General features: G+C 35.4%; 2 protein-coding genes across 4 annotated transcripts in view; both read left to right on the top strand.

The window, feature by feature from the left end:
* The window catches only part of lin54 (lin-54 DREAM MuvB core complex component), a 42455-nt gene extending 24300 nt beyond the window's left edge, over positions 1-18155 (top strand). For 2 of the 3 annotated variants that reach the window (XM_087269573.1, XM_087269572.1), the window contains exons 11-14: positions 11856-11958; positions 12504-12641; positions 12761-12963; positions 16386-18155. In XM_087269573.1, the coding sequence (XP_087125699.1) occupies positions 11856-11958; positions 12504-12641; positions 12761-12963; positions 16386-16584 (643 nt within the window). In that variant the 3' untranslated portion in view covers positions 16585-18155. 3 annotated transcript variants of the gene reach the window in all.
* Positions 18156-21650: 3495 nt separating this feature from the next.
* On the top strand, positions 21651-25067 carry inip (ints3 and nabp interacting protein). Its single transcript, NM_200219.2, is given in 4 exon segments — positions 21651-21828; positions 22077-22173; positions 24645-24735; positions 24816-25067. Coding segments are annotated over 4 exon segments (312 nt in total). The 5' UTR covers positions 21651-21803; the 3' UTR covers positions 24915-25067.
* The last annotated feature ends 374 nt before the right edge of the window (positions 25068-25441 follow it).

The raw sequence follows: 25441 nt of genomic DNA, 5'->3' as shown, positions 1-25441 counted from the left end.
AACATGCTAATTAATGCTAGAATCGTGCTAACAACATGCTAATTCATGCTAGAATCATGCTAACAACATGCTAATTCATGCTAGAATCATGCTAATTCATGCTAAAATCATGCTAGTAACATGCTAATTTACGCTAAAATCATGTTGTAACATGCTAATTCATGCTAGAATCATGTTAAAAACATGCTAATTCATGCTAGAATCATGCTAATAACATGCTAATCTATCTATCTATCTATCTATCTATCTATCTATCTATCTATCTATCTATCTATCTATCTATCTATCTATCTTTTCATAGTTTTAAAAACTGTTTAAACTAAATAAACTATTACCGTCAGGCTTTCACAAGCCAGCCTCAAAGTTTGTTCTCAAACTTTAAGAATCTAGTTATTATTTTTATTTTTCTATATTATTCTTCTTCTGAGACTAAAAATTAAACTCTATCTCCTCCTAGGCCATTCAAGCTATGACCATCAAACTTGGGTCAGACCTCCGAACTATTCTGACTCGAGTTGCTATATCCTTTCCGACTGATCCGACTTTCGGTTTCCCGAAAAACGTCCCGGGACCGTCGGAAAAATCCCATAGACGTAACATTGGATCAAACTTTGTGACCTCATAACTCCGCATCAGAATGTCACACAGACTTCTAACTGGGCTCATTTAACTCAGACTATCAAACTGCCAATGACTGATCACCTTTAAACTTTCTGGCCACGCCCTAGCAACCACTTTTGGACCCTAGAAACCGTCCCATAGACTTCCATTGCAAAAGACTCTCATTGACTTTACATGGGATCAAACTTTGTGAGCTCATAACTCTGCATCAGACTGTCCTACAGACTAATGGCTGAGCTCATTTAACTCAGTCTAGCCAGCAGCCAATCACTGATGGCCTTTTAACTTTCTAGCCACACCCTAACAACCAGATACTGCACCCTAGCAACTGTCCCATAGACTGCAATTAAAGAGGTTCAGACTGATATTGTCATGCTGCAGTGTGATAGAGACATGGGGGTTGTTTTTAACTGTTCATACGGGCAAGAAGCTTTGATACATCATCAGTCTAAGCTGTCAATCAACTCCATAGCAACAAAACAGACTAACCTAGCAACAATATGGCACCAGCTATATCTCAGCATCAGAACATCGTAGAGAGGCGGGGGTTGGCTTGTTTGACTCATGCTCGCACTCCATCTATCTATCTATCTATCTATCTATCTATCTATCTATCTATCTATCTATCTACTTCTATCTATCTATCTATCTATCTATCTATCTATCTATCTATCTATCTATCTATCTATCTATCTATCTATCTATCTATCTACCTCTACCTATCTATCTACCTCTACCTATCTATCTATCTATCTATCTATCTATCTATCTATCTATCTATCTATCTATCTATCTATCTATCTATCTACCTATCTATCTATCTATCTATCTATCTATCTATCTATCTATCTATCTATCTATCCATCATGCTAACAACATGCTAATTCATGCTAGAATCATGCTAGTTACATGCTAATTCATGCTAGAATCATGCTAGTCACATGCTAATTCATGCTAGTATCATGCTAACAACATGCTAATTCATGCTAGAATCATGCTAATTTATGCTAAAACCATGCTAGTAACATGCTAATCCATGCTAGAATCATGCTAACAACATGCTAATTCATGCTAGATTCATGCTAGTAACATGCTAATTCATGCTAGAATCATGCTAGTATCATGCTAATTCATGCTAGCATCGTGCTAATAACGTGCTAATTCATGCTAGAATCATGCTAGTAACATGCTAATTCATGCTAGAATCATGCTAACAACATGCTAATTCATGCTAGAATCATGCTAATAACATGCTAATTCATGCTAGAATCATGCTAACAACATGCTAATTCATGCTAGAATCATGCTAGTAACATGCTAATTCATGCTAGAATCATGCTAACAACATGCTAATTCATGCTAGAATCATGCTAGTGAAATGCTAATTCATGCTAGAATCATGCTAACAACATGCTAATTCATGCTAGAATCATGCTAGTAACATGCTAATTCATGTTAGAATCATGCTAACAACATGCTAATTCATGCTAGAATCATGCTAACAACGTGCTAATTCATGCTAGAATCATGCTAGTAACATGCTAATTCATGTTAGAATCATGCTAACAACATGCTAATTCATGCTAGAATCATGCTAGTAACATGCTAATTCATGCTAGAAGCATGCTAACAACATGCTAATTTATGCTAGAATCATGCTAGTAGCATGCTAATTCATGCTAGAATCTTGCTAGTAACATGCTAAATCATGCTAGAATCATGCTAACAACATGCTAATTCATGCTAGAATCATGCTAACAACATGCTAATTCATGCTAGAATCATGCTAACAACATGCTAATTAATACTAAAATCATGCTAGTAACATGCTAATTCATGCTAAAATCATGCTAACAACATGCTAATTCATGCTAAAATCATGCTAGTAACATGCTAATTCATGCTAGAATCATGCTAACAACATGCTATTTCACGTTAAAATCATGGTAATAACATGCTAATCTATCTATCTATCTATCTATCTATCTATCTATCTATCTATCTATCTATCTATCTATCTATCTATCTATCTATCTATCTATCTATCATCTATCTATCTATCTATCTATCTATCTATCTATCTATCTATCTATCTATCTATCTATCTATCTTTTCATACTTTTAAAAACTGTTTAAACTAAATTAACTATTACCGTCAGGCTTTCACAAGCCAGCCTCAAAGTTTGTTCTCAAACTTTAAGAATCTAGTTAGGCTGGCTTGTGTAGCAAGCCAGACTACTGTTATCCTATTAAACTTATTATTATTATTATTATTATTTATATTATTATTCTTCTTCTGAGACTAAAAATTAAACTCTATCTCCACCTAGACCTTTCAAGCTATGACCATCAAACTCGGGTCAGACCTCCGAACTATTCTGACTCGAGTTGCTATATCCTTTCCGACTGATCCGACTTTCGGTTTCCCGAAAAACGTCCCGGGACCGTCGGAAAAATCCCATAGACGTAACATTGGATCAAACTTTGTGACCTCATAACTCCGCATCAGAATGTCACACAGACTTCTAACTGGGCTCATTTAACTCAGACTATCAAACTGCCAATGACTGATCACCTTTAAACTTTCTGGCCACGCCCTAGCAACCACTTTTGGACCCTAGAAACCGTCCCATAGACTTCCATTGCAAAAGACTCTCATTGACTTTACATGGGATCAAACTTTGTGAGCTCATAACTCTGCATCAGACTGTCCTACAGACTAATGATTGATCTCATTTAACTCAGTCTAGCCAGCAGCCAATCACTGATGGCCTTTTAACTTTCTAGCCACACCCTAACAACCAGATACTGCACCCTAGCAACTGTCCCATAGACTGCCATTAAAGAGGTTCAGACTGATATTGTCATGCTGCAGTGTGATAGAGACATGGGGGTTGTTTTTAACTGTTCATACTGGCAAGAAGCTTTGATACATCATCAGTCTAAGCTGTCAATCAACTCCATAGCAACAAAACAGACTAACCTAGCAACGATATGGCACCAGCTATATCTCAGCATCAGAACATCGTAGAGAGGCGGGGGTTGGCTTGTTTGACTCATGCTCTTACACCATCTATCTATCTATCTATCTATCTATCTATCTATCTATCTATCTATCTATCTATCTATCTATCTATCTATCTATCTATCTACCTTTATCTATCTACCTTTACCTATCTATCTATCTATCTATCTGTCTGTCTGTCTGTCTGTCTGTCTGTCTGTATCTATCTATCTATCTATCTATCTATCTATCTATCTATCTATCTATCTATCTATCTATCTATCTATCTATCTATCTATCTATCTATTTATCTACCTCTACCTATCTATCTATCTATCTATCTACCTCTATCTTTCTATCTATCTATCTATCTATCTATCTATCTATCTATCTATCTATCTATCTATCTATCTATCTATCTATCTATCTATCTATCTATCCATCATGCTAACAACATGCTAATTCATGCTAGAATCATGCTAGTTACATGCTAATTCATGCTAGAATCATGCTAGTCACATGCTAATTCATGCTAGAATCATGCTAGTCACATGCTAATTCATGCTAGAATCATGCTAACAACATGCTAATTCATGCTAGAATCATGCTAATTTATGCTATAATCATGCTAGTAACATGCTAATCCATGCTAGAATCATGCTAACAACATGCTAATTCATGCTAGATTCATGCTAGTAACATGCTAATTCATGCTAGAATCATGCTAGTATCATGCTAATTCATGCTAGCATCGTGCTAACAACATGCTAATTCATGCTAGAATCATGCTAGTAACATGCTAATTCATGCTAGAATCATGCTAACACCATGCTAATTCATGCTAGAATCATGCTAGTAACATGCTAATTCATGTTAGAATCATGCTAACAACATGCTAATTCATGCTAGAATCATGCTAACAACATGCTAGTTCATGCTAGAATCATGCTAACAACATGCTAATTCATGCTAGAATCATGCTAGTGAAATGCTAATTCATGCTAGAATCATGCTAACAACATGCTAATTCTTGCTAGAATCATGCTAGTAACATGCTAATTCATGTTAGAATCATGCTAACAACATGCTAATTCATGCTAGAATCATGCTAGTAACATGCTAATTCATGCTAGAAGCATGCTAACAACATGCTAATTTATGCTAGAATCATGCTAGTAGCATGCTAATTCATGCTAGAATCTTGCTAGTAACATGCTAAATCATGCTAGAATCATGCTAACAACATGCTAATTCATGCTAGAATCATGCTAACAACATGCTAATTCATGCTAGAATTGTGCTAATTCATGCTAGAATCATGCTAGTAACATGCTAATTCATGCTAGAATCGTGCTAACAACATGCTAATTCATGTTAAAATCATGCTAACAACATGCTAATTATTGCTAAAATCATGCTAGTAACATGCTAATTCATGCTAAAATCATGCTAACAACATGCTAATTCATGCTAGAATCATGCTAGTAACATGCTAATTCATGCTAAAAGCATGCTAACAACATGCTAAATCATGCTAGAATCATGCTAGTAACATGCTAATTCATGCTGGAATCATGCTAGTAACATGCTAATTCATGCTAGAATCATGCTTACAACGTGCTAATTCATGCTAGAATTATGCTAACAACATGCTAATTCATGCTAAAATCATGCTAGTAACATGCTAATTCATGTTAAAATCATGCTAGGTACATGCTAATTCATGCTAGAATCATGCTAGTAACATGCTAATTCATGCTAGAATCGTGCTAACAACATGCTAATTCATGCTAGAATCATGCGAACAACATGCTAATTCATGCTAGAATCATGCTAGTAACATGCTAATTTATGCTAAAATCATGCTAACAACATGCTAATTCATGCTAAAATCATGCTAGTAACATGCTAATTCATGCTAGAATCATGCGAACAACATGCTATTTCACGTTAAAATCATGCTAATAACATGCTAATCTATCTATCTATCTATCTATCTATCTATCTATCTATCTATCTATCTATCTATCTATCTATCTTTTCATAGTTTTAAAAACTGTTTAAACTAAATAAACTATTACCGTCAGGCTTTCACAAGCCAGCCTCAAAGTTTGTTCTCAAACTTTAAGAATCTAGTTATTATTCTTCTTCTGAGACTAAAAATTAAACTGTATCTCGTCCTAGGCCTTTCAAGCTATGACCATCAAACTCGGGTCAGACCTCTGACCTATTCTGACTCGAGTTGCTATATCTTTTCCGACTGATCCGACTTTCGGTTTTCCTAAAAACGTCCCGGGACCGTCGGAAAAATCCCATAGACTTAACATTGGATCAAACTTTGTGACCTCATAACTCCACATCAGAATGTCACACAGACTTCTAACTGGGCTCATTTAACTCAGACTATCAAACTGCCAATGACTGATCACCTTTAAACTTTCTGGCCACGCCCTAGCAACCACTTTTGGACCCTAGAAACAGTCCCATAGACTTCCATTGCAAAAGACTCTCATTGACTTTACATGGGATCAAACTTTGTGAGCTCATAACTGCATCAGACTGTCCTACAGACTAATGGCTGAGCTCATTTAACTCAGTCAAGCCAGCAGCCAATCACTGATGGCCTTTTAACTTTCTAGCCACACCCTAACAACCAGATACTGCACCCTAGCAACTGTCCCATAGACTGCCATTAAAGAGGTTCAGACTGATATTGTCATGCTGCAGTGTGATAGAGACATGGGGGTTGTTTTTAGCTGTTCATACTGTCAAGAAGCTTTGATACATCATCAGTCTAAGCTGTCAATCAACTCCATAGCAACAAAACAGACTAACCTAGCAACGATATAACAGCAGCTATATCTCAGCATCAGAACATCGTAGAGAGGCGGGGGTTGGCTTGTTTGACTCATGCTCGCACAACATCTATCTATCTATCTATCTATCTATCTATCTATCTATCTATCTATCTATCTATCTATCTATCTATCTATCTACATCTATCTATCTATCTATCTATCTATCTATCTATATATCTATCTATCTACCTCTATCTATCTATCTATCTATCTATCTATATATCTATCTATCTATCTATCTATCTATCTATCTATCTATCTATCTATCTATCTATCTATCTATCTATCTACATCTATTTATCTATCTATCTATCTATCTATCTATCTATCTATCTATCTATCTATCTATCTATCTATCTATCTATCTATCTATCTATCTACCTCTATCTATCTATCTGTCTGTCTATCTGTCTATCTATCTATCTATCTATCTATCTATCTATCTATCTATCTATCTATCTATCTATCTATCTATCTATCATGCTAACAACATGCTAATTCATGCTAGAATCATGCTAGTTACATGCTAATTCATGCTAGAATCATGCTAGTCACAGGCTAATTCATGCTAGAATCATGCTAGTCACATGCTAATTCATGCTAGAATCATGCTAGTCACATGCTAATTCATGCTAGAATCATGCTAACAACATGCTAATTCATGCTAGAATCATGCTAGTAACATGCTAATTCATGCTAGAATCATGCTAGTAACATGCTAATTCATGCTAGAATCGTGCTAGTAACATACTAATTCATGCTAGAATCATGCTAGTAACATGCTAATTCATGCTAGAATCATGCTAGTAACATACTAATTCATGCTAGAATCATGCTAGTAACATGCTAATCCATGCTAGAATCATGCTAGTCAAATGGTAATTCATGCTAGAATCATGCTAACAACATGCTAATTCATGATAGAATCATGCTAGTAACATGCTAATTCATGCTAGAATCATGCTAGTAACATACTAATTCATGCTAGAATCATGCTAACAACATGCTAATTCATGCTAGAATCATGCTAGTAACATGCTAATTCATGCTAGAATCATGCTAACAACATGCTAATTCATGCTAGAATCGTGCTAATTCATGCTAAAAACATGCTAGTAACATGCTAATTCATGTTAAAATCATGCTAGTAACATGCTAATTCATGCTAACAACATGCTAATTCATGCTAGAATCATGCTAACAACATGCTAATTCATGCTAGAATCGTGCTAATTCATGCTAAAATCATGCTAGTAACATGCTAATTCATGTTAAAATCATGCTAGGTACATGCTATTTCATGCTAGAATCATGCTAGTAACATGCTAATTCATGCTAGAATCGTGCTAAAACTATGCTAAGTCATGCTAGAATCATGCTAACAACATGCTAATTCATGCTAGAATCATGCTAGGAACATGCTAATTCATGCTAACAACATGCTAATTCATGCTAAAATAATGCTAGTAAAATGCTAATTCATGCTAGAATCATGCTAACAACATGCTATTTCACGCTAGAATCATGCTAATAACATGCTAATCTATCTATCTATCTATCTATCTATCTATCTATCTATCTATCTATCTATCTATCTATCTATCTTTTCATACTTTTTAAAACTGTTTAAACTAAATAAACTATTACCGTCAGGCTTTCACAAGCCAGCCTCAAAGTTTGTTCTCAAACTTTAAGAATCTAGTTCTGCTTCTTCTTCTTCTTTCTTCTGAGACTAATTTTAAAGTCTATCTCCTCCTAACCCTTTCAAGCTTCATACCTCAAACTTTCGTCAAACCTTCAAACTGGTCTGACTCGGGTTGCTATATCTTTTCCGACTGATCCGACTTTCGGTTTTCCCAAAAACGACCCGGAAAATTCCCAAAATTCCCATTGACTTAACATTGGGTCAAACTTTGTGACCTCATAACTCTGCATCAGACGTTCCTACAGACTTCTAACTGGGCTCATTTAACTCAGTCTAGCCAGCAGCCAATAACTGATGACCTTTAAACTTACTAGCCACTCCCTAGCAACCACTTTTGGCACCCTAGCAACTGTCCCATAGACTTCCATTGTAAAAGACTGCCATTGACTTAACATTGAGTCAACCTTTGTGAGCTCATAACTCTGCATCAGACTGTCCTACAGACTAGAGTCAGGCCCCATTCAACTCAGTCTAGTCAGCAGCCAATCACTGATGACCTTTAGACTTACTAGCCACTCCCTAGCAACCACTTATGGCACCCTAGAAACTGTCCCGTAGACTTCCATTACAAAAGACTCTCATTGACTTAACATGGGATCAAACTTTGTGAGCTCATAACTCTGCATCAGACTGTCATACAGACTAATGGCTGAGCTCATTTAACTCAGTCTAGCCAGCAGCCAATCACTGATGGCCTTTTAACTTTCTAGCCACACCCCTAACTACCACATACTGCACCCAAGCAACTGTCCTATAGAATGTAATTAGCTGTGCTATCAAATGCTTATAATTCTAACATGATAATGACATGCCAATCATGCTAGCAACATGCTACTCATATGCTAATCATGCTAATGACATGCTAACTCATACTGGAAACATGCTAATGACATGCTAATTTGTACTTGAATCATGCTAGTAACATGCTAATTCATACTAGACCCATGTTAATAACTGGCCTACATGCATATCTTTGCATAGCAGTGTCCTATTGACTTGGGGGATGGCTCATCTGACTCAGACAACCAATGAGCATCTCAATATGATAATAAAGCTCACAAGCCACGCCCCCAAATTGATTCCATAGACTTCCATTAAAATAGGCCAAGATGCATATCTTTGCATAGCAGTGTCATAGAGACATGGGGGTTGGTTCATTTGACTAAGACAACCAACCACATTCAAGTTCACTCTGTAACCTCGCCCATAGCAACAAAACAGAGTACCCTAGCAACCATTCATCAACAGCTATATCTCAGCATCAGAACATCGTAGAGACTTGGAGATTGGCTCGTTTGACTCATGCTAGCAAACGGAACTTCCTATATGCTACACATGCTAGCAGTGACTAGCTACATGCTAATATTGACTAGCCAAGTACTGTAACTTGCTAGAAATGCTTACTAAGTATAAATGTTTTATCAAGCATGTATGTGAGGCTTGCCTAGTAACCAACCAGGGTACCCTAGCAACTGCCTAGCAACCACCCAAATTACCCTAGCAACCGCCTAGCAACCACCTAGCAACGGCCTAGTAATGCCTTAGTAAGGGCCTAGCGACCACTCAGGACACCCTAGCAACCGCCTAGCAACGCCTTAGCAACCACTCAGAATACCTTAGCAACCACCTAGCAACACCTTAGCAACCACCTAGCAACCACTTGGGACACCTTAGCAACCGCCTAGCAACCACTCAGAACACCCCAGCAACTGCCTAGCAACGCCTTAGAAACCACCTAGCAACCACTCAGGACACCCTAGCAACCGCCTAGCAACACCTTAGCAACCACCTAGCAACCACTCAGGACACCCTAGCAACCACCTAGCAACGCCATAGCAACCACTCAGAATACCCTAGCAACCATCTAGCAACCACTTAGGACACCTTAGCAACCACCTAGCAACACCTTAGCAACCACCTAGCAACCATTCAGAACACCCTAGCAACCGCCTAGCAACACCTTAGCAACCACTTAGGACACCCTAGCAACCGCCTAGCAACACCTTAGCAACCACCTAGCAACACCTTAGCAACCACCTAGCAACCACTCAGAACACCCTAGCAACCGCCTAGCAACACCTTAGCAACCACCTAGCAACCACTCAGGACACCCTAGCAACCACCTAGCAACACCTTAGCAACCACCTAGCAACCACTCAGGACACCCTAGCAACCACCTAACAACGCCTTAGCAACCACTCAGAATATCCTAGCAACCACCTAGCAACCACTTAGGACACCTTAGCAACCACCTAGCAACACCTTAACAACCACTCAGAACACACTAGCAACCGCCTAGCAACACCTTAGCAACCACCTAGCGACCACCTTGCAACACCTTAGTAACCACTTAGCCACTAGTCAGAACACCTTAGCAACTGCCTAGCACCACCTTAGCAACCACTCAAAACACCCTAGCAACCGTCTAGCAACACCTAAGCAACCACCTAGCAACTAGTCAGACCACCTTAGCAACTGCCCTGCACCACCTTAGCAACCACCTAGCAACCACTTAAAACACCATAGCAACCGCCTAGTAAAATGCTAATTCATGCTAGAATCATGCTAACAACATGCTAATTCATGCTAGAATCATGCTAGTAACATGCTAATTTATGCTAGAATTATGCTAACAACATGCTAATTCATGCTAGAATCATGCTAGTAACATGCTAATTCATGCTAGAATCATGCTAACATGCTAATTCATGCTAGAATCATGCTAGTAACATGCTAATGTATGCTAGAATTATGCTAACAACATGCTAATTCATGCTAGAATCATGCTAGTAACATGTTAATTCATGCTAGAATCATGCTAACAACATGCTAATTCATGTAAGAATCATGCTACTAACATGCTAATTCATGCTAGAATTATCCTAGTAGCATGCTAATTCATGCTAGAATCATGCTAGTAACATGCTAATACATGCTAGAATCATGCTAACAACATGCTAATTCATGCTAGAATCATGCTAACAACATGCTAATTCATGTAAGAATCATGCTACTAACATGCTAATTCATGCTAGTAATATGTTAACTCAAGCTAAAATCATACTAACATTCTATTTACACTTTAAAACCACTTCAAACTTTCAGATTTGGCTTTTCAAGCCACCATAAAGTTTGTCCTCAAACTTTAATATCTAGTTTTAAATGTGACTCCATCTAAAATTGTAGAATTTCAATCAAAAGGAAACCTTAAACTGTTTTAGATTTTATCTTATTATCATCATTATTATTATTATTATTATTATTATTATTATTTATGTATTTTACCTTGAATATTATTTATTGCTGTTGATGACTTTTAATTATTAGGACATTTTTATAATTATAGAAAATTGGTATTTATAAAATGTGGTAAACTTGATCTGTTTTTTTTTTTTTTTTTTGCTATGACATAGCCATAGAAGCAGAAATGGCAATAAAATTAAAACTCTCTCTCTCTCTCTCTCTCTGGACTTTTTTTAAACATTGGAATCTACCAGTGAAATGTTTAAAGTCAGTAACTTTTATTTATTTATGTATTTAAATTTAATTAGAAGAGACTCAGCAGAAGAGACTCAACGATACAAATCTGATCAACCTCAGTCTTGCAAAAAAAGTTGAGTCTTGCATTATCTTATAAGAGTTTAATACCTCTTATCTCGTCTCTCAGATATTGTGATTGCTTTGCCAACGGAGAGTTCTGTAATAACTGCAACTGTGTTAATTGCTTCAACAACCTTGATCATGAGAGCGAAAGACTGAAGGCAATCAAGGTAATGAATTACTGCATCACTTTCCAGTGTCATTTGTTTTCATCATGACTACAAACATATTTCAGATGTAACCTCTCCTTCATTCTTCTTTTATTAGTCTGAATTGGGCTTTTGTGGCAGTATAAGGAATGGTTCACACAAAAATAAAACCTTCATTTACTCAACCTTAGGACAGTTTGTTGCTTTTGTGTGATTCAATCAATGGCTACAAATATTTTGAGAGACAGAAAAACAGCCAAAACAAAAAACATAAACCATTTTGCTTTGGACATCAGTCGGCTTTGTTAGCCACTATGTGTTTTTTGCTAGTGCTAGTAGCCATCAGCTTGCTATAAATCGCCAAGGACCACAGAAAAATAAAGTTTAATGCTGCAATGAAGAAAAGTCACCTACATATCAATGACCTGAAGGTGAAAAATGAACAGCAACTTTTTTTTTTGTAAACCATGCCTATAACAGCCACACAGACATACTGTACGACAATTTAGCTGTAATGATTTAAAATGTATTGGCATCAAATAAAGTATGAATGTATCTTCTCCCAGGCGTGTTTAGACAGAAATCCTGTGGCTTTCAAGCCTAAGATTGGCAAAGGCAAAGAAGGAGAATCAGACAGGAGACACAGCAAAGGCTGCAACTGCAAGAAATCTGGCTGTCTGAAAAACTACTGCGAGTGCTATGAGGTGAGCATTTACAGTACACGGGTCAAGGGGCAAGAAATGTGGAACGACCCAGGCTTTTGCATCATGGAAGATTAGGTTTGTTTTCAGTTGCATTTAGGACATGATATCATTTTCATTAGGCAAAGATCATGTGTTCGTCCATCTGCAAATGCATGGGCTGCAAGAACTTTGAGGAAAGTCCAGAGAGGAAGACGCTGATGCACCTGGCAGACGCTGCAGAGGTGCGGGTCCAGCAGCAAACTGCAGCCAAAACCAAACTGTCCTCGCAGATCTCAGATCTGCTCACCAGAACCACACCAGCCATCACCAGTGGAGGTGGAAAGTAAGTCTGTCCTCAAGAGATCTCTATTGGGTGTGTTTGGACCTGTTCAGCCAGCTGTATACAGTTGTACTCAGAATTATTAGCCCTCCTAAATTATTAGTTTCTTTCCCTAATTTCTGTTTAACAGAAAGATTTTTTTCAACACATTTCTAAACATAATAGTTTTAATATTTGATTTCTAATAACTGATTTTATCTTTGCCATGATGACAGTAAATAGTATTTTACTACATATTTTCCAAGATACTAGTATAGGGTATATGCCGAGCTAGTGTTCTTCCCATGCTGATAAACTTCAGGTGGCCTGTTATTGTAAGTTTTTTTTTTCCCCATTTTTATGTGATTCCTTTTACAGCATTGATGTTGTAATGTAATCAAAATACAATCAGTTAAACCGACTTCGGCATTCATTTATTTGCTTAAGCATAAAGCGAGACTAAAAGCCATTTACTCGCACTCGCCCGTCAGAATCGGCAGGTTAGCACAGAAGCTCCATTGAATATACTGGGGTAAAATAAATGCTCATATTATAAACACATGGCAGGGGAAATGTAATTTAATGCAGTGCTTCTTGTACAATCTGAGACGCATTTTATATCGGATATCAACAACAGACCTTAAACGCGCCGGTTTTGCATTGGCATACAGTTCACTGGAAGCGGTTAACCCAGGTTATTGGCAAATTAAAAGTCCTGTTAGCATGCTTCGGCTTATACCCTATTCTGCTTAAAGTGCAATTTAAAGTTTTAATTAGGTAAGTTAGGGTATTTGGGCATTAGTCATTAGCCCCTTTCACACAGTAATACCAGTAAATATCTGGAAAATGTCCGGACGACTTTACTGTTGAATTCAAAAAAGCACAAAGGCAAGGACGTTATGGAATTTTTCCGGAAAAGAGCATTTACACATCCATTCCAAAATATCGGCAAATTCTGACATAATTAACCAGAAATGGCCTCTAAACAGCTGGGCTGGTATTTGTAAATATTTGACCACAATACTACCTCTGTGGATGGATAAGTATTGTGAACAACTTTGATATAAACGTATAGAGAAACACTTTCGCATGTCAATGTGTGTGTGCTGACGCTCACCGGCTGCTTCATGTGCACACGGGACGCATCAAGCAACTGAAGGAAGCAGGGCTTAAAGGTAAACAAACAAAGGCTTATCATAAGCATCTTATTGATAATTATTTACACAGTTGGCATTAAGAAGGAACATAGAAATGTTTCTGTCTAACATCTAGCAGCTGAATGTGTCTGAAAAAATATTCAAAGGCTTTTATCGTCACAAATAGCGCAGATGTGAATGCTTCTGTGTGTTCTGATTGGCTAAAGTAGATGTCTAACATCAGCACGTTCTAGACGTGCTTTTTCTGGCAATCTTCCTTCTACGTTCACACAGAGCAGCATTCCGACAATTTTTTGTTACAACTTCTCTTTCTGGAAAATTGGAACAAATTTACCAGTATTTTCAAAAAAGCCTGTTCAAACATACAGACCTTTCCGGAAAACTACCAGCAATTTTCTGGAAAGGTCAGTATGTGTGAAAGGGGCTATTGTATAATGATGGCTGGCAAAAATTAGCTTAAAGGGGCCAAACATGTTGACCGTAAAAATTATTTTATTATTACAAATGGTTTTATTCTTGCTTAAATAAGACTTTCTCCAGAAGAAAAAATAATAATTTGTGAAATATTTGAAAAAGAAAAAAAAAATCACTGGAGGGCTATTAATCTTGACTTTAGCTGTATATACAGAAGCAAAGTAGTAGCCAGTAACCAATTCAACCCTCTAGTAAGATGCTGTAGCAATTATTCAGAACACCATGCATATCGAAACCAACACATCAGGTTCACCATAATTAATTAAATTTTCTTTTTTGGGTGAACTATAACATTACATAATTATTTCAGAAAGAAAAAAACCCAACTAGCATTTAAAAAAATCAAACTTAATGTCAATTGTAAAGTATTAGAATGTAAACTTACAATAAAGAGATGCAGACATTCTTCTTGCAACTTTTGTAGAAGTCATTTGAAGCAAGGGCTGGGTGATTAGTCGAAGTCAACATTCAGAACCTATAATCAATCAAATTTTTCCAGGTTTTTTTTTTTTTTCAGTTACCTTCCCTACTGTGTGTGGAGTCACATGACCCCCGCTCTGTTAAGGCTGATTTATACTTCTGCAACGCACATGTATGGTGCAAAGCAGCCTTTGTATGTTCCATACCTGCACACCTCTTAAAGAAATGTAACTACACGTTGCACGTTACACTACATTGACGCTGATTGAATGCTGCCCCAGAGATCCCTTGAGATGGGAAATTTTACATAACAATAAAATGATTATTTACATTAAAATATTTGTTTACAGAAGATTTAAGAAATGCACTGTTTATAATATTATTTACAGGATATAAAGAGTTATTTTATTTAGAAGAGATACTGCTTATTTTCTACTTTTGATTTGTAAAACAGTGAAAATTATTTTTGTTTCCAAAAGTGCTAATTATGCTCACTTTTTTATAAGAATAAAGTGACTTGGTTTTTGGCAATGTGTGTTTTAATTTCAGCTGTTCAACATTGATGTTCAATAAACAGTCATAGACTGTTGAAGTCCGAATTATTAGCCCCCCTGAATTATTTGTCCCCCATATATTTTTTTCCCCCCAATTTCTGTTCAACGGAGAGGATTTTTTTTTTTCAACATTTTTAAACCTATTTCTATCAAATTGATTTATTTGATCTTTGCCATGATGACAGTAAATAATATTTGACTAGATATTTTTTAAGACACTTCTATACAGCTTAGTGACATTTAAAGTCTTAACCAGGTTAACTAGGCAGATTAGGGTAATTAGGCAAGTTATTATAATGATGTTTTTCTGTAGATTATTGAAAAAAATATAGCTTAAAGGGACTAATAATTAAAATGGTTCTTAAATTTGAAAACTGCTTTCATTCTTGCTGAAATAAAACAAATAAGATTTTCTCCCGAAGGTAAAATGTTATCCGACATACTGTGAAAATGTCCTTGCTCTGTTAAACATAGTTTGGGAAATTTTTAAAAAAGAAAAAAAAATTCAAAGTGGGGCTAATAATTCTGACTGCAACTGTATATACAGTGTGTGTTTCCTTCAATTATTTGAAACTCAGAAATGCACCCTTCATTCAGAAATCTCTCACTTGTAATATGTGAGCATATTTACTGTACAAAAACTTATCAGTGAAATATGAGGACAAAAAAATTAAATTAATTAATTAATTAAAGAATCGTTCTTTAATCATAATCGAGCTAACATGTTCAATTAAGCGAAATTTTGATTTTAGGCCAAATCGCCCAGCTCTATTTGAAGCACTCATCTTGAGTTCATTCAGTGTTAGAAAATGTAATAATCTTCAACAAATATGTTTTCCAGGTTGCCATACACATTCGTAACAAAAGAAGTGGCGGAGGCGACGTGTGACTGTTTGTTGGAGCAGGCGGAGCAGGCTGAACTTACCAATCAACCGCAGGCCATGGCAGAACGACTCATTCTGGAGGAGTTCGGCCGCTGCCTCCACAGGATCATCAGTTTTGCTGGAAAGGCCAAGACGGACTGTCCCATCAACTGCTGAACCCTGACTGACCGGGGTCCACTTTTACCCGCCCCTCCTATTTATACACGGGGCCTTCAAATAAAGAGACAAAAGCAGAGCGTGGCACTAATATTCATCAGGAGGACTACAGTTCTTGATTGTAGCCCTGGATGGGGGTTTGTTTTAGAACAATCGATTACAATTTTAAGGTAGTTTTTGTTTTGTTTGGCAGCGTTTGTTTTGTTTTTCCACTTTTAAATGCGTGATCATGGTATTTGTTTGTCTTTTAAAACTGGATTCATCCTTCACTGTCATCAGAAACTCATTTTTCTTGCTTCTATTAACTTTGCGATCGGTCGGGATGAAGAAGGAGCTCTCCTGCACATGTAACGAACCGTCTGATCATGACTGTATACAGTAAGTAGCCTGTACTGTAGCCTTGTTCTCATATTTATTCGCTTCCAGAAGGTTTTGTTCCTCGTCCAGAATCTACCGGGTTCTTGGTGGTTTCTGTTTGAGTTCATCATCTGGGTCAGTTTTCAGTCCAGACAGGAGGAGTGCCTCATGAAGTGTCTGACCACAGTACAGAGACTACCTGTACGCCAGAAAAGTGCTCAATAAATGAATGTATATCTGAGAGGATATACTGGTGGATAAATGATCTAGGAATCAGTCCTAAAGCTTGTTTAGGATGCGCTCAGTCCCTTCAGTCTGCAAATTCATAAACAAATCCCTCAATGATTGTCAAAGCAGTTTTTTTTTGCACTGTCATGGTCTCATTAAATCGCACTTCTCCATGCTTGCAGTCGATGAAACCATTTATAAGCAAATCAGTCATAGAATATCTCAAGTTCATAGTACTCCCCTCAAAAATGTATACTGCTTATTAAAAATGAAGCATATTTTAGGAGCCATTAAAGGAATACTTCACATAAAAATATGATTTTTCTGTCATTTATTCTCCCTCATGTCATGTAAATAGTTACAAAACATAAGGGGGAGTAAATATATACTTGCGAACTCCATCATAAGTGTTTTTTTTTAATACAGATGTTAAAGTACTTTCATAATTCATCATAACTTTCATAAATCATCATTTCCATTCTCAATACTGTAATTGATAACCTGGTTTAAATAAAATAATATCATTACAGTTTGATATCTGTTTTACTCATTTACTTTTAATTGTCAAATTATTTTACAGTGCCTGAGTCAAAAGGAGATTTATATGAAATTGTCATAAAATGTGAAAATTTTATTGCTGAACACTTTATTAAACATTGCAGATTTATACAGTAAATATGTTATTGAAGTTTTAGAAATGAAATAGTACAGTAATGATTTTCATTTCATTATGCTTTTTGTTAATTACATACATTTAATTTAAAAATATTAGAATTCAAATAAGATTTTGTATTTTTTCCAAAACATACCGTTGAAGTCCATTATTAGCCACCTTGTTTTTTCTCCAATTTCTGTTTAACAGAGATTTTGTCAACACATGTCTAAACATAATAGTTTTAATATCTCTAATAACTGATTCATTTGATCTTTGCCATGATGACAGTAAATAATATTTGACTAGATATTTTTCAACACTTCTATACAGCTTAAAGTGACATTTAAAGGCTTAATTACGTTAACTAGGCAGGTTAGGGTAATTAGGCAAGTTATTTTATAACAGTGGTTTATCGGGAAAAAACTATAGCTTAAAGAGCTAATAATTTTGACCTTAAAATGGTGTTTAGAATTAAAAACTGCTTTTATTCTAGCAAAATAAAACAAATCAGATTTTCTTCAGAAGAAACATTTTATCAGACATACTGTGAAAATGTCCTTACTGTTAAACATCATTTGGAAAATATTTAAATCTCCTAAAAACCTTTCTTTTATGGAAGCTTAAATGTTTTAAAGTAATTTTAGATTAAACATTTATTTTTCTTCATATAGAGTTCTTACATCAAAATTGCAGTAATGAAAAAATCCTTTTATTATGCACCAAACTAATAAAATTAAAGATGATTTCTGTTGAACTTTTTTAGCAAAACATTTTAATAGATTTAAATGAGTTTACATGCAATGTCTCTCATATATAGGGATAATCATGAATTAAATTGAATGCAGTGTTGCAGGGAAAATCTCATATTACAGCATAGTTTAATAATAATAATGAGTGTATATACATCTTTCATGAAATATAATGCATAATAGAAGAAAATTCCCATTAAAGTATGAATTTAAAATGATAATTCCATTTGAATATTTGTAGAATATACGATTATTTCACAGTACAGAGAGTCTCTTATCCTTCATATTTTGGTGTGAAAAATGATTAGAAAAACACAATTTGTAACTTTTTTGTCAATTAGTGGGTAATTGTTAATTAGTGCAATCTGCAGAGATATATATTTGTTATTTATATTCAATTTATATTTCTTCTGTTGAGCACAAGAAAAATATATTTTGAAGAAAGCTAAAAAAAAAAAATGTAACCATTGACATCCATAGTAGAAAAACCAATTACTATGAAAGTCAATGGTTACAGGTTTCCAACATTTTTTAAAAACATCTTTTGTGTTCAACAGAAGAAAGAAATGCCTATAGGTTTGAGACATGGGTAAGTAAATTGACAGAATTATATTTTTTTGGTGAACTATCCCTTTAATGATGGTTGCACATGTTCTGCCATAAATAGATTTAAATCTGAAATATCAGACACTCAAATTATATGTTAACTGGTTCTTTGACATTAAAACTAAAGCTTTCTGATCTGTAAAAAATGTTACTTTAAAAAAATGAGTTAACTCATTTTTATAATCACTTAAATTTACCGCAATATGTTTACTTGCTTTTTTTAATAAGTCAACTAATCACTTTTATAAACATTAAAGCTTCACATATTTCAATAATAATCAATATTAATACCAACATTTTAATAATAGTGTTCAGTAGGGTGTAGTTTTCTCAAGATCTTCATGAATAAGCTTATATGCACCTTGTTATGCCTTAATAACCACAAACACTCAGGACTTTTTAGGTCAATGTATTCATAACAAGCTAATAGTGAAGAACAGTGCATTTATATAGCTGCATGACTGCAAGCGATTAAATAAATTCCTGATTAACATTATTTTGGATTAAACTTCTATATGATCATAAACGCATAATAAATATTCTCCAGTGTTCTGCTTTTGTGATGTTATGAAAATACCGGACCTCGCCTGTGCCATCCCAAACTCATATCTCTGTTCTATTTTTTTTTTTTTATTGTATTATTATTTTATGGAGACAGTTTATACATCATTTTCCAGAACCTTTACTACATTTCTGACATTTTTTTCTGGCTGTTCTGGATGTCAAATGCAAAGATAATGAACTATGAGTTTATCTTTTTATTTGCAGTCAGGTGATGATATCTTGTATAAATGTACAGTAATCGAACATGAGCGTTCCTTTGTATCTTCCTTTTTACCCTTCACTAAAGTATAAATGTTTTCACGTTTCATTTTTATATGAGTTGTATAGAGCAGACTGTATTGCTTGCACTGCATTAATATTCTCTTGTTCTTTGATTTCTGTTTAACATGTATCGCTCTGAATTAAAAGTCCTTCTAAAACTACGGTGCAGATTTGATTGAGTCCTTTTAAAAGAGCAATAAACATTTTACACTTCATAAGCACTTTTTTATTTATTTTGTTTTTCAGTGTATTCTTTTTAGAAGTAGCGAAGAGATATGACTGTACATAGTAAGCACTTTTCAACTCGAACTGCTGGAAAGCTTGAAGCTTACGCTGCTATTCTGAACCAATAATCGAGAACGGAACGCAGTTGAGTTCACACTTAGATGATGATTGATTATAAAGTGTGTTTGGCAAACTGTCCTGGGAAAGAGCACTGAGCTCATAAGATCCTCAAGCCTGGGGCTCCCTCCCTTTTGCTAGGTGAGAGGGGAGTTTGAGCTCAGGTAAATCTCGAGAAATTCCCTGCTGTAGTAGCGAATAGACAGTGACGTTCTTGTTATGAGGCAACAGTGCTAACCACCAGACCACCATGCCACCAATCTACCTTAGATAACCTTAATTGCAAGATGATAACACAGACTTGAGATATGTAAATCAGACTTGCAAAATGTAAAATTAGAATTATAAAACCTAAACATAGAATATTTTTGGGGTGTATGATCACATGGTTTTTTACAGTTCACATTCACAATCATTTACTACGGCTAATTTAATTTATTCAAATTAATTCAATATACTGCATGTCTTAGTATTGTGGTGGAAACCAGAGCACCCGGAGGAAACCCACAACTCCAGACAGAAACGCTAACGGGCCCAGCACCTTCTTGATGTGAGGAGACAAAACTAAACACTGAGCCACTGTGCCACCCTATCTATAAACTTCTAGAAAAATGTTTTTAAATGGATAAATTTGCATAAATAATAATATTACTTCAAACATTTTTCAGTGTATCTTCTTTTCTGTTTACTTGAAAAAAGAAACGCAAGCAGGTTTGGAACAAGTGGGAGCAGAGTAAATTACATTGTTTAAAACTATCCTTTTAAAGAGGCAATTCAACCCATAACAAAAATTTCTCACCATTTCTTCACCATCGAGTGGTTTATGCATTTATCACTTCTTCTAATTAAAATAAAACAAGATATTTTGAAAAATGTTGGGAGAAAAGCAGCCATTGACACCCATAGTTTGAATAAAAAGTTCTACAGATATCAATAGCGTTTCACTTCCTCTGTGGAACAAGTGGAGGATGAGTAAATGCTGACAGGAGTGTCATTTTTGGGTGAATTATAATTTTAAGCAAAATAATTATAACATTTCTAGGCTATATATTGATATTTATTTTATAAACAACATAACTGTACCTTAAATAAGGAAAGAGGAAAATGTTAGTACTTCCCTAAAGTTTAATATTTAAAAGTACTTACCAACATCTGTTGTGAAATGTCTGACAGTCGCAGTTCACCTTTGTGTTCTTGTACATCTACAAAGTAAACAGACACACTTCAAAAAGAGCTTGATTGTAAAACCAGCTCCAGAACTGCAGGAGACGCTGAAAACAAAATAACCGTCGAAACGCGCACACATGCCTGACCGAAGAAGACAAAAGGAGAGCTACTTTATTCTTCACAGCAGACCATGCATTTGTTTTAGGCTAAATTTTTGGATAAATTGGGTTTGACGCCTATTTAGAGGTAGTTTCTGCGGGTACATTTTAAGATTTATTACACATGTGAAAATGGCAGCAAATCCGCCTGGACAAGGTAAATAATACCGCAATATATCAGTTTGGAAAACAGCTGGAGTGTCAGTTATGAGCTACGAAAATGTGATAAATTATGTTAATAGGGTGAATCCTTAATTAAATAATTAAATACTAAGAGTGCTTAAACATAACAAGTCAAGTTTCAGTCACTATTTGCCAGTGTTTCTGTAAGATTTAGTTTAAATACCGAATTTCATTTAGTGGCTGATATTAACGAGTTTATTTGAAAATTTGATATCAAAACAGGATTTCAGAACAAAAACAGAGTTGCTATTTTAGCTGAGCTGGATAAAGAGAAAAGACGCCTGATCCAGAGTCAAACTCTCAACAACCCAGGAGCCAGGTACATATATTTTATTTATTCTTATTTGTTTGTTGTTTGTTGCCTATTGCTGTTATTTCAGCTGGTCTTGCGAGCTTAATAAAATAAAAATCCAAAAAACACAAATTATGCATTATTTACTCTCCCAGTTTGAGTTTCTTTCTTCTGTTGAACACAAAAGAATGTATTTTAAAAAATGTTGGAAACTGGTAAATAATAACTTTCATAGTAGGAAAAACAAACGCATTGGAATTCAATGGTCACTGGTTTTTAGCATTTTTTTTTTTTAAATATCACCATTTGTGCTCAACAGAAGAAAGAAACTTATAGAGATTTGTTACAAGTGAAGTGTGAGTAAAGGATGACATATATATATGTGTGTGTGTGTGTGTGTGTGTGTGTGTGTGTGTGTGTGTACAGTTGAAGTCCGAATTATTAGTCCCCCTTTGAACATTTGCCAAATTATGTTTAACAGAGCAAGGAAATGTTCACAGTATGTTTGATAATATTATTTCTTCTAGAGAAAGTCTAGTTTTATTTCGGCTAGAAAAAAAAATATTTTAGAATTTTTAAAAAAACATTTTAAATTTTAAATTATTAGCCCCTTTAAGCTATGTTTTTTCGATAGTCTACAGAACAAACCATCATTATACAATAACTTACCTAATTACCCCTTACTTGCCTAGTTAACCTTATTATCCTAGTTAAGCCTTTAGATGTCACTTTAAGCTGTATAGAAGTGTCTTGAAAAATATCTAGTCAAATATTATTTACTGTTATCATGGCAAAGATAAAATCCGTTATTAGAAATTAGTTGAAAAATGTGTTGAAAAAATCTCTCTGTTAAACAGAAATTGGGGAAGAAAAACAACAGGGGGACTAATAATGCAGGTGGGCTAATAATTCTGACTTTAACTGTATGTTGACCACCTGAAAATGATCAGATTTTCCAGATTTAAGTAAATGGTAATATTTATTTAATTTCTATAAAGAAATTAAAACAATTCTTCCAAATTTCAAACAAAATATAATCATTTAATGGGCCATGAAACCCCTGTTTCAGCAGGGTGTTTACACACCTATAGTTAGAAAAAAGTCAGAGAAGTGGGTTTAGCTTTGTTTAGGCGGGAATGACTAAAGAGGGAAGGGTTTGCATGAAAAGGGAAGTTTCATTACGTGCACAACAGCTGATTTTTACACTGGCATCACAGACACATTCAATTCATGTTTACTTATATAGTGCTTTTACAATGTAGATTGTGTCAAAGTCGCTTAATATAGAAGTTCTAGTAAAGTCCAGATTTCAGAGTTTAGTTCAGTTCAGTGTGATTTAAATGTCACTGCTGAAAGGGCAAACACTAAAGAGCAAATCCATGGATGTGCAGCTCTAAACAAAGCAAGTCAGTGGCGAGGAAAAAAACCTTGAGAAAAACCAGGCTCTGTTGGGCATGACCATTTCTCCTCTGGCCAAACTTCCTGTGTGGAGCGCAGTCTTGTTGCTGGAGAATGCTGGTCATCCATCGTGGAGAACTGTTGCAGGTGTGGGTAGGTCGCCGGTGGATGATCAGGCTGGCCCACAGGATTGATGCGGGGGCTCCTCTGACACTGGGTCTTTCAGGAATCAATTTCATGCTCCCTACTCCTCCATGACCACCACAGCATCTGCTCAGGATACGGCCTGGTGCAGGATTATGGATACCTTGGCATTATTTCTTCACATGTCTTGGATCGAATCAATGGCGCTGCATAATCTTCAGGGGCCTCGGTATAAATGAAAATAGCAGTTATATAAACAAACATAGAAACAATTCCAGAGTTTAGAAGCCATAATTGTGAAGGCTCTGCCTCCTTTACTCGACTTTACTATTCTAGGTACCAGTAGCCCTGAGTTTTGAGAGTTGGTTGGATTGTAGCGTAACAAAAGGTTAGTTAGATAAATAGGAGCTAGATTATTTAAAGCTTTATAGATAAGAAGCAATATTTTCTAATCAATATGGAACTTAACAGGCAGCCAGTGTAAGGAGGATAAAATTGGGGTGATATGATCATATTTTCTAGACCTGGTAAGGCCTCTGGCAGCTGCATTTTGTACTAGCTTAAGTTTATTAATTGAGGATGCTGGGGAACCAGCAAACAGAGCATTACAGTAATCTAGCCTAGAAGTCATAAACTAGCTTTTCTGCATGTAACTTAGCAATATTTCGCAGATTCAGGGTAGATAGACAGTGATTCTGAAAGCAGCATTAACAGTGGATCTGAGAATGCTATCTAACTTTGTCATCCAAAATTTAGTCACACCTACCAAAAATTATGAGCACTGTTACTACAAGTTTTATACTAACAGATTTACTGTTTTTATTTTTTATGTATTTTAAATAAATCATTATTTATTTGTATTTTTAATTATTTATAACCAAACTGTTTTACTAGTATATTGTTATTTGAATCGAAAAGCTAACATGAACACAATATGTTTTCCTTCTCATTCCCAGCATTCCCCTCTCCAGACCAGCTGTGAATAAAGAGTTCAGGGATCAGGCTGAACAGCAGCACATTGCAGCGCAGCAGAAAGCGGCTTTACAGGTACCAGAAGCATCATGTTTTGGAGTTTCAGAGTTCACCTGATGTTCATGATATGAAGTGTTTATGTGTTTTGATTTCAGCACGCTCATGCACACTCATCCGGCTTCTTCATCACTCAGGATTCCTCCTTTGGGAACCTCATCCTGCCGGTGTTACCCAGACTTGACCCCCTTGAGTAAATGAACATCAGCTCTAAGGACAGTATTAGCATTTAGTGAAAACTTAGTTCCCCTATTGATGGATGACTCTCATATTTCATGAATTGTTTGGTCAATTTTTTTAAGACTGTTGTATTGTTGTAGTTTTTTTTACATAAAATTATGAAAACTTAACCATTATGTGATATTATTTTTTTTTTTAATGTGATTACATTACAAAGACTTAAATTGTCATATATATATATATATATATATATATATATATATATATATATATATATATATATATATATATATATATATATATATATATATATACACAGTTGCAATCAAAATTATTAGCCCCCATTTAATTTAGGATTTTTTTTTTTTAATTTGATAATGTTTAACAGAGCAAGGAAATTTTCACAGTATGTCTGATAGTATTATTTCTACTGAAGAAAGTCTTATTTGTTTTATTTCATCTGGACTAAAAGAAGTTTTACATTTTTTAAAAGCCATTTTAAGGACAATATTATTAGCCCCTTTAAGCTATGTTTTTTTCGATA

This window comes from Danio rerio, chromosome 10, assembly GCF_052040795.2.
Source record: "Danio rerio strain M-AB ecotype USA chromosome 10, GRCz13ab, whole genome shotgun sequence".
Classification (NCBI taxonomy): domain Eukaryota; kingdom Metazoa; phylum Chordata; class Actinopteri; order Cypriniformes; family Danionidae; genus Danio; species Danio rerio.
This window is presented reverse-complemented; position numbering and strand designations above follow the sequence as displayed.